A 14,300-nucleotide genomic window follows, 5' to 3' on the forward strand; every position below is an offset into this window, starting at 1 on the left:
ATAGGCACCCACCCTAGCACCCAGCTAGTTTTTTAGAGCTAAGGTCTCACTCTTGCTCAGGCTGGTATTGAAGTCCTCAGCCTCCCGAGAGTGCTGGGATTACAAGTTTGAGCCACCACGCCTCTTTTGTTTTCAGTCCCCCTCATGTAATTGTTGGATCACTTGGTTTGTGAGGGTGCAAATTAGTTAGGTGCTGCCGAATTGTTTTTGCAAGGGGATGAACCACTTTGAGTGCTTGCTAGCTGTATGGAAGAGCTCCTGTTCCTCTACAACTTTGTCAACATATGCTATTATCAGTCTGTTTTATTTTTGTTATTCTAGGGGGTATGTAGTGGGATCTCATTGTGATTTTGATTCGCATTTTGCTGATGACTAATGACGTCCAACATCTTCCCATGTGTTTGATGGCCAGTCATATATGTTCCTTGTGAACTATTTTTTTAAATCTTGTGCCCATTTTAGGGGGATTTGTGGGGTAGGTGAGTGTTTTAATTCAATAGATACTTGAGGAATAATTGAATAACCTAATATTGACTTAAATATGTATCTATTTTCCTTTTGGGCACTTGAAAGCTTTGGTATAATACAACTCAAATAAAATAGTTTAAATTGGGTTTTATTAGTATTTCCAAAATGAGCAGCAATAGCAGGGAATGTTATTTTGAACATGATATTAAAGTAAAAAGCAGTAGTTTTTTGCCTTAGGTAAGAAATAGTATCATCTTAACCATCACTGTCATGCTCATGATTTACTCTTTTTGACCATGGGGAAGTTGCCATCTGAAGACATGAGTTTTGTGGCTCACATGGTTACTAGATTGCTACATTTAGCTCTAAGGCTAAAAATGCTCTTACCTAATTTGTATCTTGTCTAAAAATGGAAGGATAGTCTCAGCCTTGTTATTTTTAGCTGTCTTTGAAGCGTCTTTCTTCATTGAGAGTGAATGCTAGGTAGGTTGATCTACAAGCCTTCTGTTGATTCTGTGGACTATAATTTGTGATTATGATTTTTAAAAATGTGTCTCTTTTCTATGACACATTTTTATAACCATAGAATATTTTTAGCTTTTCTTTTGTTCTGTTAAGTGTAGAGAACTGCAAAGAAATAAACACAGACTCACTCAGATAACTATGGCTTAAACAACAACAATGATTTTAAGCAGCAATATGTATCTAGTGTTTGAGAAGCAGCACAGGATGAATGATGTCTATACGTGTGTGTGTGTGTGTGTGTGTGTGTGTGTATTTATCTGTCTATATAAAGAATAGTTAAGTCTTCTCCTCTATTTTGCCATTTCTATTCCTTTTCCCTAAAGGAAATTTCTGTTAAACTTTCTTATGATTTCTTGTAACATAGTCTTTCCTTTTCTAAATTCCTTTTTACATTAAAGGAATCAGAGATATATGTGTTTCTACATATTTTCTCTCTGTATCAACCCAGGAAGATCAGGCGTATGTGGAGTCCTTATTATATGAGTGAACTATGATTTATGTAATTGATACCTTTTGGCTTCCAGGTTTTTGTTTTGTTCTTATTTATTTACCATTATAAAAATGCTATAATCAACAATCCTGGAGATTTGAGCAGACTTTTGCTAGTAATCTGCAAGGTAAATTCCTACCAGTCAAAGCCCCAGACACAGAACGTTCTATAATTTGACAGTTACTGCTCGATTGTCTTCATTGAAGTTTCAGCCATTTACTTTGCAGCAATCATGTCTACAAGTGTCACTGCACACATACTGAATGTAATAGCATCCTTAAGTTCTTTGTTATTTTTGACCTTCTACTATGACCTGGGATAGGACCCCCAGATTAACGCGATTGCAATGTTGTTTTCTCGTTTTGTTACATTCTTGCTTGCCTTTACCCCTGCAGAGGAAAATCCGGAGTACCTAAGCGCACGTTCCTCACTGCTGAGGGTGGCTTTCTCGCACCCAGCGCTCAGCCACTCCGTCTCTAGGAGGCCCTGTTGCTGATGGGTTCTGTCTATTTTATGTATTTCCTGCAGGAGGGAGGCTGAACAAGGACCTGCGACATTTTCTCAGTCAGCGCTTCCAGAAAGGGTCTTCTGATCATGAGCTCCAGCAGACCATAAGGGATAACCTTTACCGCCATGCTGTGCCTTGTAAGTAACCGGTCTTGGGCGTCTCCCTGCTGGGTGGGTTTGTTAAAAGTCACGGGTGGGGGAGAAAGAAGAGCTCCGTGCTGGTTCTGGAGCACTTGGTGACTTGCCTACTGAGCAACTTGATAGGTCAGGCAAATCATAATTGACAGTGGGACAGACAGCACAGTGTTGTGGCATGTGCCTCTGTTTCCATCCCAGGTCTGTCATTTACTGGTTTGGAATGTTGGGCAAATTATCTATGCTTTGTAAGGTCTACTTTCGACATTGTGGAAAGGACATGAGGACTGCCATGAAGAGTAGATGGCATCAGGTACTCAGGACATTCTGTGAAGTGTCGGCGTGGTGTGAGTCTCTGTTACTAATGGGTGGGCCAGGCCAGGAGCCTTTAAAATAACTTCTGTAGACACCCGTGAGTCCCTAATGGCACTAGTGAGGGGAATGCCTCCAAGGGCTCTCCCTTCCATCCCATGCTACTTCTCCTTTTGGCCAACTTTATCAGATGCATAAACCAGGATTTCACGTATGATTTTGCTTGAGAAAATGTTTTCTACAGATTAAAAAACCCCAAGACCCCAGACCACTGGATTAGACTAAATCCTAAAAAGCAAGACACACAGCATAGGAACGACTCTGAAAGCAGAGCTTGTGTATTAAAGGCAGGCAGAGGGCAGCAGTCTGTCCACAGGTAGGTGTGCTGGCCGTTCTCTTGTGGAGAAGTGCCACCGTGTTCCTATAAAGCTAATCATAAGGTCCGAATCCTGGGAGGGTCCATGGGGGTTTCATTTCTTTTGAAATAGGAGAAAAGAATGATTCCTATTTTCCTACATGTAATTTTTCTTTTTCTTCTCTTTTAAGTGAATTTTTTTTTATTTTTAAGAAATGCCTTTTTTTAACCAGCAAAAGAAAGGAGCAGTATTTTAATGTTCACAGTATCCTGCTTAAGGCTGAGTGTGGTGGCTTACACCTGTAATCCTAGCACTCTGGGAGTCCGAGGTGGATGGATTGCTTGAGCTCAGGAATTCAAGACGAGCCTGAACAACACTGGGACCCCATCTCTACTAAAAATAGGGAAAAAACCTAGCAGGGATTTGTGGAAGGTACCTATAGTCCCAACTATTTGGGAGGGGAGGTTCAGCCAAGAGTATTGCTTGAGCGCAAGAGTTTGAGGTTTCTGTGAGCTATCATGCCATGGCACTTTACTTAGGATGACAGAGTGAGACTTTGTTTCCAAAACAAAACAAATAAAAGCAAAGTATCTTGCTTATTGATGTGATTTGTTTGCAATAAAAGGTTTTCTTAAAAAAAAAAATATGTTGCAAGTGATATGCGAGTGTGCTAATGTTTCCTAATACTCTGTAAAATAGTAAGAGGAATTAATTTAAGGCATTAGACTCTATTATATTTTCGAGGGGTCCTCAGACTTTTTAAACAGGGAGTCAGTTCACTGTTCCTCAGACCGTTGGAGGGCCGGACTATAGTTAAAAACAAACAAACAAAAAAAAACTATGAACAAATTCCTGTGCACACTGCACGTATCTTATTTTGAAGTAAAAAAACAAAACTGGAACAAATACGATCACACCTCCTCATGTGGCCCGTGGGCTGTGGGACTGTGACCTGGAGAGAAGAGATTCTAGAGCAGCTCCCATTCCTCAACTTTACTCATTAATAAAACTGAGAAGAGAAGAGATTTCCTGCCAGTAACTTGGGACGAGGCCCCAGGGTTGCCTTTGTCCTTGGTGCGACAGGCTGCCTTTGGCAGAGAAACAGTTGTGATCACGTGTTACTGTGCATTTGTGGCTCTCAGTTCTTTTAGTCAGTCAGCATTGAGGTTGAAGTCTGTAGTCCTAATAATATCCTCATAATATTTCCTTATATTTGGGATTAATAATAATTCCTAATGCTAATCACATGGGTGAAATAGGGATTATCATCTTATTTTTATAGATAAAGAAACTGAGGCACTAAGGTAAACCAATAAAATCCAGGCTAAAGGTGACCAAGGCATTAGGCCTCCGAGTCTGCCGTTTCCCTGCTCCTGCCATAGTGTCGTGGTTTAATCTTAACTCTGTGAAGAATTGGGAGGGGGCAGTTAACACCCATTTTACAGGTGAGGAAACAAAGTCACAGGGAGATTAAGTAACCAATGTGGGTCTTTTTTAACTTTTTTGTTTTTCTAGAGATAGAGTCTCACTCTGTTGCCCAGGCTAAAGTGCTGTGGCATCAGTCTAGCTCACAGCAACCTCACACTCCTGGGGTTCAAGCAATCCTCCTGCCTCAGCCTCCCAAGTAGCTGGGACTAGAGGCACCTACCACAACGTTTGGTCAATTTTTTTGTAGAGACAGGGTCTCACTCCTGCTCAGGCTCATCTTGAACTCCTGACCTCAAGGGATCCTCTCATCCTGGCCTCCCAGAATACTGGGATTACAGGAGTGAGCCACTGCTCCTGGCCTTTTTTTTTTTTTTTTTTTTTAACACTTAAGCCATCTAGGGCTATTTCTGGAGCTGCACTATAGCTGCCTCTGAAGTTATAGTACAGCAGGTTGGATGCAATTTTGCAGAATTCAGTAATTGCAGAATCATGATTGTTCTCTGTGTAATTTTTCCCCTACTTAGATTCCAATTTAAGAAATGGGGATGAAGCAAATGAGCACACCATTTCTTGACGCATCTGTGGCGTTACCATGGTTACATTTTTGGCATGCTTGTCCATTTATTTTTGTTCCACTGATTTATTGGACCTCACTGTGAGCTAAATGGCTTGATTTTAAGCTTACTCTACTTTGTAGGAATTAGGGCAAAAATGACTTCTGACTTTTAAAAACAGTGGAAAAATCATGTTTGCCTTTGCTCATCTAAAGCCCTTGATATGTTTTATTTCTATGAAACAAACCAGGAATTGGGAGAGCAGAAGTGGTGTTCCTCCTGAAAGAGAAAATAGGTAACAATTCATTTTACATTTCCTTCATAAAATGGGAAGGAAATTCAGAAGAGGTCTGTTTCCAAGTCTGGTGTAGCATGGGATTCTGGCTGGAATTCTGTTAGAGGCTTGGGTTACTGTGGGCACACGTGTGTTTATTTCGATTCTCTGGCCCGTGTGCCTGGTGCAGGAGAGATCTCTCTCTACCAGCCTGCTGTGCTCATGGATTAGGAAGCCCTGGATTTGGAGATTGGATCCTCTTGATTATGTTTTTACTGTGCCACCAGGACGTAAGCTTGCAGAGTCTGAATATTCCAGAACTTCTGCCACTGATATTTCAGTGACTTCAATATTTTGAGAAGGAAGGATCTCGTGAACAGGTGCTTGCAATGAGGGAATATTTCTTTTTCTGTACATTTAAGACACTCATGGGCTATTAGAAATTAAGAGATTAAAGCAGCTTCATTTTCAAGACATTTGTCATGAAGTTCAGGCCTACGTCTGTCTTTACCTCTCAGTTTTATCCTAACTCCTTGGCAAAGATAGTGCAGGTAATAGTGCCTCTGTTTTACAGGTAAGAAGATGAAGCAACAAAATTTAAGTTTCTCAATATCCTACCACTTGTCAATATAGTATGACTCACTTCTCATCCACTGCTGTTTTTACTTTTTTATTTGTAACAGCATTATTGAGACATGATTCACATACCAGACAACTTACCCATTTAAAGTGCTCACCTGGTGCTATTTTTGTTCCAGTTTTTATTATTTCTCACTCTCCTTTTATTTTCCCTTTGTTTCAGAACTCTTATTATTTCTTCTACAGTATGAAAAAAAGCTCATCTTGGGCGGTGCCTGTGGCTCAGTCCCATATACTGAGGGTGGTGGGTTCGAACCCAGCCTGGGCCAAACTGCAACAAAAATATAACCAGGTGTTGTGGTGGGTACCTATAGTCCCGGCTACTTGGGAGGCTGAGGCAAGAGAATCTCCTAAGCCCAAGAGATGGAGGTTGCTGTGAGCTATGATACCATGGCACTCTGAGGGTGACAAAGTGAGACTCGGTCTCTAAAAAAAAAAAGAAAACAAAAACAACTCATCTTTTGTTATTGTTGAGACAGAGTCTTGCTCTGTCACCTCAGGTAGAGTATAGTGGTGTCATTACAGCTCACAGCAACCTCAAACTCCTGGACTCAAATGTTTCTCCTGCCTCAGCCACCTGAGTAGCTGGGACTACAGGCCCGTTTCTCCACGCCTGGCTAATTTTTCTATTTTTAGTAGAGATGGGGTCTTGCTCTGGTTTAGGCTGGTCTCAAACTTCTGAACTCAAGTGATCCTTCCATCTCGGCCTCCCAGATTTCTAACATTGCAGGCAAGAGCTCTGCACCCAGCCAAGAAAGGTCATCTTAGTTGAAATTTAATTATATTTACCATTGAAAATCACCACCAAAAAAAAAAAATTGCCAGAGAAAAGAGAACCAGATGCAGGATGAGTTAAATAACATGAAGTCTGAGGGCTACTCTACAAAGTGCAAGTCACATAACCTCTCTGAGTCACATTTTTTCTCTAGTAAAATGGAAATACTAGTACCATTTCAACCACTGTCTTTCCAGATACAGCAACCCTATGAGATGGGTCTCATTAGAGGAGACAGAAGCTCAGAGAGGTTAATAGCTTGGCTAAGGTCACACAGCAAGTAGCGCGGTCAGGTTATACCAGATTGCTTTAGTTCCCAACTTGGGTGTAATTAATAGTAGCCTGATTATACAAATGTAGAAAGAGACCATTGAGAGTAAAACAGAGAAAAAGAAATAGAAAAAAAATGTTTTTGATTGTTGAATTTATAGTTGTAGCTATAGTATAAAACGATGAGGTTTTATATCTTAGTGGTAAAGGCACTTATATCACTTAGTGATATAAGGCACAATATATTAAAAATAAATATATTCTCTGTCATTTTCAAATAATTCACTGGTATGTACAATAGGATTTTATTTTTTTTGAGACAGTAGAGTACTGTGGCATCATAGCTCACAGCAACCTCAAACTCTGGGGCTCAAGCAATTCTCTTGCCTCAGCCTCCCAAGTAGCTGGACTATAGGTGCCCACCACAATGCCCTGCTACTTTTTTTTTAGAGATGAGGTCTCGCTCTGGCTCAGGCTGGTCTCAAACCAGTGAGCTCAGGCAATCTACCCACGTTGGCCTCCCAGAGTGCTAGGATTACAGGCAGGAGCCACCTTGCCCGACCCTACAATAGGATTTTCATAATTAATGATTATTCAGATTTTTAAAAATCATTACATGATTTTCTTAGGGCATCTGGGTTTATCTTATTCCTCATTGGATCTTTTCTTTATGTGCCTGTGGAAAACCAACTGTAAACAAATAGATTTGAAATGCATGTAACACGCTCACTTCTCTCATTCCTCAGAACCATCTGGATAATATTTTGGTCTCCCTCTACTTCAGTTTCATTCATGTTTCAAACCTGTTCCCTCTCTGTGTTTCAGCCCTACAAACTTCATGCCATCTTCCAGACTCACCTGTGTCTTCTTCAAACTGGGTACATATTATTTCTCCCTATTTCCCTAACTTTCTACCTGGCTATTTGCAGTTTTCTGTTAAGTTTTAGCCAGATGCTGTTTCCTCCAGGAGGTCTTCCAAGGCCACCCCAGATAGGGCCTGTGGCCCTGCGGCCCACCCCATCCATCCTCGGTGACCTCCGTCACGCACGTTTCTGCTGCCTGTCTGCTTGTCCTGTTAGAACCTACTTCAGTGACCAGCCCACACCTAGCTTAGTGCCTGGACTACAGGATAGGATAAATATTTGGTAATGAATGGACAAATAAAGAAATGGAAAAAAAAGTCCTTCATCCCCCCCCCTTTTTTTTCTTGGTTACATAGTATTTGAGAGAAATGGCAGAACAGCTTTTGCTATGAAGCTTTCTGTATAAAAGGCAGCTCAGAGGCTTGAGCCCCAGAAAGGGTCATAGATGGCTGATAAGGACTTCAGTCACTACTTGGCCAGGAATCCTAGCACAGGAGAAAAGTGTCAAGGTTCCCACGGCCTGGGGCTGGAGTGCCCATTCACACCTCCTCTTAATTGCAGTCTAGATAGCACAGTACCTCCTGCATTGATAGCCTTCCTGTTTTATGACTTCTTGTCCTAGCTGATGTGACAACATCTGAGATTCTCGCTTTGGAATGGTCGCTTTTCCCATGAAGATAAATGCGTTACCTGACAGGGCTTGTCATTTACTACACTGCTGCTGTCAAAACAAGATACAGCTCAGCCTGCCATGTGGTCCTCTGAGTGATGAACAGTGCCCTCCCATCCCTTCTCACTTCTTCAGGCTCAAGTCTCAGGAACTCATCTTTCTTTTCAAGCAAAGGTCATCCCAAAGAGGAAAGGATAAGTTGGTTTTGTTCTGTGGCTTAACACTTTGTTGATCAAGGCTCTTCCTGATAGTGAGACTGCTGTAACCTGTCTGAGACGTATTGATCATTGACTTAAAGGAGTTTACAAAGGGATTAAAAGTGTTTGATCTCCAAGACATTTTAAATTCGATGTGGTAGACGTGGATGATCCTGGTCTTTATTGATACAGTTGCCGTATTCAAGTAAGCACTTTTTAGCATCCGCTGATATTTGGCATTATTTATTATTTTGAACGGGGCCGTAAATTATTGTTGGCCGTATTTGAACCTACTATCTTCTCTTCAGCACAGTTGTTTCCAGTAGAGCTTGCTTAGAATCAGCGCATTCTGCCCTGGTCTTTAACAGACCTGAGGACATGAACCAGCAAGAGGCTGGCATCAAGACTTAGCTATTGGAAAATGGCTCGTCTTCTGGAATGTACATCCTCGTGTTCATGTTCTGTTTGATGTTAGTGGAATGTTTCTGGTTGTGATTCATAAACTAGACAATTCACTGAGCGTGCATAGGACTGATCAGATAAAGGTCCCTGGGAACTTGCCCACTATCTTTATTGCCCTTGTTCTCTAACCATAGGAAGTGCCGTCTAAAATTAAAAGGATTGCTTTCCCTTTACAAAGCCTCGCCTGTGGCAAAATTGTGAATAGGGACAATAATAGCTCTTCTGTTTTGGACACCTCCTGTGTCCCAGGTACTCTGCCATGATGCATTATGGATGCATGCCTGTGTCTATCCACCTGTCTACCTACCTAGCATGTCATCTCTAACTTTTTTCCTAGGGTCACACAGATGCTTGAGAATCTGAACTCTCATTTGCCTCTCCCAGATCCTGCCTCTTTTCTGTTTAATCACAGACGTTCTTGGCCTATATAATGCTGTCAGTATTTGTCTTCATCTCTAAGGTCTGGGGACCCCTCCCACCCACTGCTGATCTAGCCCCTGATTGCTTGCACCTGGCCTTTCCTTCCTTCTCCATCACGACATTTGCTGTGCCTCAATTTGTTATTGAGCTTTTATTAAGAAGCCAAGAATCAGAACAAAGAAGCTAATGATTCATACTCTGGTAAAGGGCTCCCTCTCCTACATAGTTGTATATTTGGACAAGTGACTTTAAAACACTCTATGTAACGGAATGTTCTGACAAAGGAGAGTCACAGTTAGCAATGAATTCTTACTCTTTTGAATTGTTTTGATGCTTTTATAATGTTTATCCCAGTGCTACATACATAGCAAATACTTCAAACACAAGATTGCCTGTGTCCAGGGTTATTTCCCCTCATTTGCCGTATCACTTCTCATATACAGCTTCTATTTCACCACATATCAGGTAAGATAGGATTTGTGTTTCAAGTAGTGTAATAGTCTAAGGAAGTTTTGTGCCAAATTAAAAATCATTAGGAAAAAATACTTTTTGTTTAGATGCAGTTTGGAGCAAGTCTGGGATCAGATAACTATAAACAAATTTTCATCCATGTGTCTTGTCTGGTGGGGCATTGAAAATTTGTGAAGGAAACAGAGAGGTTCTTTGTTATTCTGGACGCTCCCTCATTCATTGGCGCACTTTTGGCATCCCTGGAGCTCCCTGATAAACGCCAGCAGCACACCCCCTCTCTTCGACTACTTGGAACAAAACACCACTTTACATTTCTAAAGTGCCCCTTTAGGAGCTTTGAAGCCAGCAGTGCAGAATCTCTATTTACTTCTTGCCAGGGAGAGGTAAGTTTTCCGATCTGTGAGTTTATGAGAAGGACCTGGGCATTAATTCTGATCATTTCTCTTCTCCTTGGAACTCTGTCTTCTCCCAGGGAAGCATGCCTTCATGATTCCTCCATGCTGAAAACTTTATTTGGACAGGTCATGGAAGACAATGTTTATAGGATCTGCCCAGGAATGGACTGGCAAGTTTAGGGGTGATCGATTAACAAGCCCTTTGTTACATATCTACAGCTATTCCCTCCAGTGTAACTTATATCAATAACAAAGCTGACATTTTGGTAGGTAGAGTATCATGCCACTTTTTACAACACATTGTTTATTCCCATCTTTGTCAGTAAATTCTGTAGATACTCTATCTTATTTACCTTTTTATTTATTTTCTCCATCTTGTGTATTCTATCAGTCCTTCTCAGTGGTTACCTGGACTGATTTTTTTTTAAGCTTTGAGATCTCTGAGATTCCGAACTGTACATTAGACAGGCAGCTGTCATTGGTCGCTTGGTGCCAATAGAGAGTCTGAGCACTTATAAGTATCATTTGGTTAGCGGGCCCATGTTGCTGGTAGGAGTTTTTAAACTGCCATTACATATGGGTTCAACAGGGAACAGAGAAGCTGAGTAACTCACCTGATACCATGTTTTAAAACTTAAAAATGAATAATAATAAAAAGAAAAACAAGTTTTGTTTAATATCCCCAATGTGTCAGGAACTCTATTTAACACTTGACTTACATTATTTCCTTTAATCCTCTTAATCTTTTGAAGTGTGAGCTTTAATTATATTCATTTTCGAGAAAGAAAATGAGCCTCAGAAAGGCTAAAGTTCACACACTTACAGAGTCGAGTTGATTCTCATGTGATTGGTCCCTAAGTCATTATCTTAAAATGTTATGGCCATTTGTATTCTCTGTTAGTTTACTTAGCAAAAGGGTGTGTGTAAAGGAAAAAGGCACCATCAGAAAGGTGGTTCCATCACCCTTAGGCCACCCTTTGGAGCCCATTCAGCTCAGTACATGTGAAATTACTCCCTGCCTTTCTCTCTCTCTCTCTCTGACTAGTGCCTGACGTGTCGAGTTTAGAATGTTCAGGTGTGGTGGGCTTTCAGGAATGGTGGCCCTGAAAGGCCAGCAGGCTCTTCCATTTACCAGTTTCACTGGCTTTCTGGCACCCCCGTTTCCACTTTACCTTTGTTGGTGTTTAGGAGAAGTACTGTGCACCTGACCATGAGCATTCATAGTTCGGTGTTTAGATCAACCCTTCTCCTTCTTTGCCCCCTGCTTTTCCTTCTCCTCTCCTCTCCTCTCCTCTCCTCTCCTCTCCTCTCCTCTCCTCTCCTCTCCTCTCCTCTCCTCTCCTCTCCTCTCCTCTCCTCTCCCCTCCCCTCCCCTCCCCTCCCCTCCCCTCCCCTCCCCTCCCCTCCCCTCTCCTCTCCCCTCACCTCTCCCCTCACCTCTCCTCTCACCTCTCCTGTCCTCTCCTCTCCTCTCCCCTCCCCTCCCCTCCCCTCACCTCTCCCCTCACCTCTCCTCCCTCTTTTCTTTTCTTTTTTCGAGACAGGATCTCACTCTGTCATTCAGGCTGTCAAACTCTTGGACTCAAGGAACCCTCCTGCCTCAGCCTCCTGAGTAGCTGGAACTACAGGTGTGCACCACCACACTTGGTTAATTTTTAAATTTTTTGCAGAGTCAGAGTCTTGCTATGTTGTCCAGACTGGTCTTGAACATCTGGTGTCACATGATCCTCCTCTCTGGCTCCCACAGTGCTAGGATTATAGGCATGAGCTACCACACCCAGCCCCCTTCCTTTTCTAACTTGACTTTCTAAACCCAGCATTCTTCCTTTCTCTTTTCAAGTTCCTTTTAGGCCTTGGGCCTCACTTATAGAAAGATTCTTTTTCTTCCTTTTCTTTTTTTTCTGGAGCAAGCTAAAAAAGCTTAAAAAAAAAAAAGATTTTCTAACATTTGTTGAGTAACCACCTTATACTAAATGCTAAGCAAGAATATGGTGAAGATTAGTAATTGGATGATTTAGCCAATAATAAACTTGTTGAAACAGCACATTCTCTGCATAATCCCAGCATCAGCTAATTCCCCAGTGTTCTTTTTCTTTGTATTTCTTATTACATGTTGTTAACCCTAATTGCTGTTGTACAGTTGCTGAACAGATAGAATCACATTGGAGAAACGATGGGGGAAAAAATTACAAGTGTAGAAGCTCATAGCCCTGGCCTTGATTTATATGTGTCTGTTAACAGATTCAAATAAACATGGTTTGGCTGATGTTCTTTATGTCCTCAGAGGTATAGAAAAAGGGAGAGCCATGGGAGTTTACGGCAAGCTTAATTAGAGTTGCTGTCATTAATAATCTAATTATGAAAACATGTTAGACTAGGCCTCACCACTTAACAATAGCATCTATCATTAATTGAGTGCTTACTGTATGCATCAGGCACTATGCTAAGTGATTAATAAGCTTTGTGTCTTTTTTTTTTTTTAAATTAAATCATAGCTGTGTACATCAATGCAATCATGGGGTACAATGTGCTGGTTTTATATACAATTTGAAATATTTTCATCAAACTGGTTAACATAGCCTTCATGGCATTTTCTTAGTTATTTTGTTAAGACATTTATATTCTACATTTAGTAAATTTCGCATGTACCCTTGTAAGATGCACCATAGGTGTGATCCCACTGATTACCCTCCCTCCTCCCATCCTCTCTCCTCCCCTCCCCTCCCCCTGGCTTTGTGTCTTTTAACCTTCTCTGAACCTGGGCCAACACAATGTTGTTATTCCTGTATTCTGTATTATGAGTGTGGCATTTGAGTATGAGAAGTTTAGATGAGTGGCTTGCCTGAGGATGTAGTTTAATAATGATGGAACTCAAATTTCAAACCTAGTTCTAACCACCACCAGTGTAAGCTCTTGGTTTATTTTTCTGCCTGCAGTCACCTTAAAGACTTAAAAAAAAAATTAACATATTAAATTTTAAAAAGAGTCTTCTCTTAATAACATATGGATTAGTCCTTGGCTTGATGTAGGATACTAATATATCTATTTGGCAGCCATGTTAATTTATTTAATTGCTTTATAATTTTAGCTGACATTTTTCATCAAGATTTTTTGGAATTATAAAGCAATTTCTACAGTGATTTATGAAGGTACATGGAAGTTTGCACAGTGTCCTTACCATTTATTATTTAAGAAAAGGTTTTAGTATATTTGAGTTTCCCGAATGCAATACTATATATATATTTTCTTTTTTTTTAAATTTCCTTGTATCTAATGTGTACAAGTAAATTTCCTAGATTCTTTAATGGAATATGCACATTTTGATATGGTCTAAGCGGGGGTACCTCACTGATTTTGCTCTGATAGGCTTACCTAAAGTAAGGTCCATGGTGTGGAATGGGCTGCCCAAAATGTTTGCCTTAAGTTTAAACAAGAAAACATCAGTTGTGTTATTTCTACTACAGTCTGAATAGAGTAAACTGTTTATAGATTCAACAACATATTTTCCTATTGTATTTAAAATTCACCAATGATTCATCCCTATTTTTAGGAAATAAATGCTAAAATATTTAGGGGTAAAGGGCCATGATGACTACAACTTACTCTCAAATGGCTATCAGGCTTTAAAAACAGTTAAAAATACTGTGTTGTGGATGGGAAGAGGGAGAAAGGACAAAGGAGATGCCAGCAGGTTAAAATGTTAGTAGTAGGTAAGCTGGGAAAGGGTCTCAAGGGTACCTTTGCTATTCTTACTCTTGCAACTTTCTGTAAATTTGACGTTATTTCCAAATAAAATATTTTTAAAATTTTAAAAAGGAAAATTATCCCATATCAAGTAAAAAGAACCGACCAATTACAGTTTTGGAGGAAGGGGGCTGTATATGAATGTTATGTTCTTGCCTCCCCCATTCATAACGATGTTTTTAGATTAGAATTGGGATTTCATTAGTATCTTGATAAATTGTGTTCATTTGTTCATTCAAGTATAGAAATACTATCCTGAAAAGTGTTGTGCATATATTAAAACAAATATCTAACATAGAATATCAAGTTTATGCTAAGTGTTTTTTTGTTTGTTTGTTTTTTGAG

The 14,300-nt window shown here is 40.5% G+C and overlaps 1 protein-coding gene across 20 annotated transcripts in view; it reads left to right on the plus strand.

Moving 5' to 3' along the window:
- The window catches only part of MAGI1 (membrane associated guanylate kinase, WW and PDZ domain containing 1), a 705,209-nt gene that overhangs the window by 429,962 nt on the left and 260,947 nt on the right, over window positions 1-14,300 (plus strand). For all 20 annotated transcript variants that reach the window (XM_053600554.1, XM_053600555.1, XM_053600559.1 and 17 more), the window contains exon 2: window positions 2,012-2,128. In XM_053600554.1, coding sequence (XP_053456529.1) covers window positions 2,012-2,128 — 117 coding nt within the window. The remainder of the gene's footprint in view (window positions 1-2,011; window positions 2,129-14,300) is intronic.

Source organism: Nycticebus coucang, chromosome 8 (genome assembly GCF_027406575.1).
Source record: "Nycticebus coucang isolate mNycCou1 chromosome 8, mNycCou1.pri, whole genome shotgun sequence".
NCBI lineage: Eukaryota > Metazoa > Chordata > Mammalia > Primates > Lorisidae > Nycticebus > Nycticebus coucang.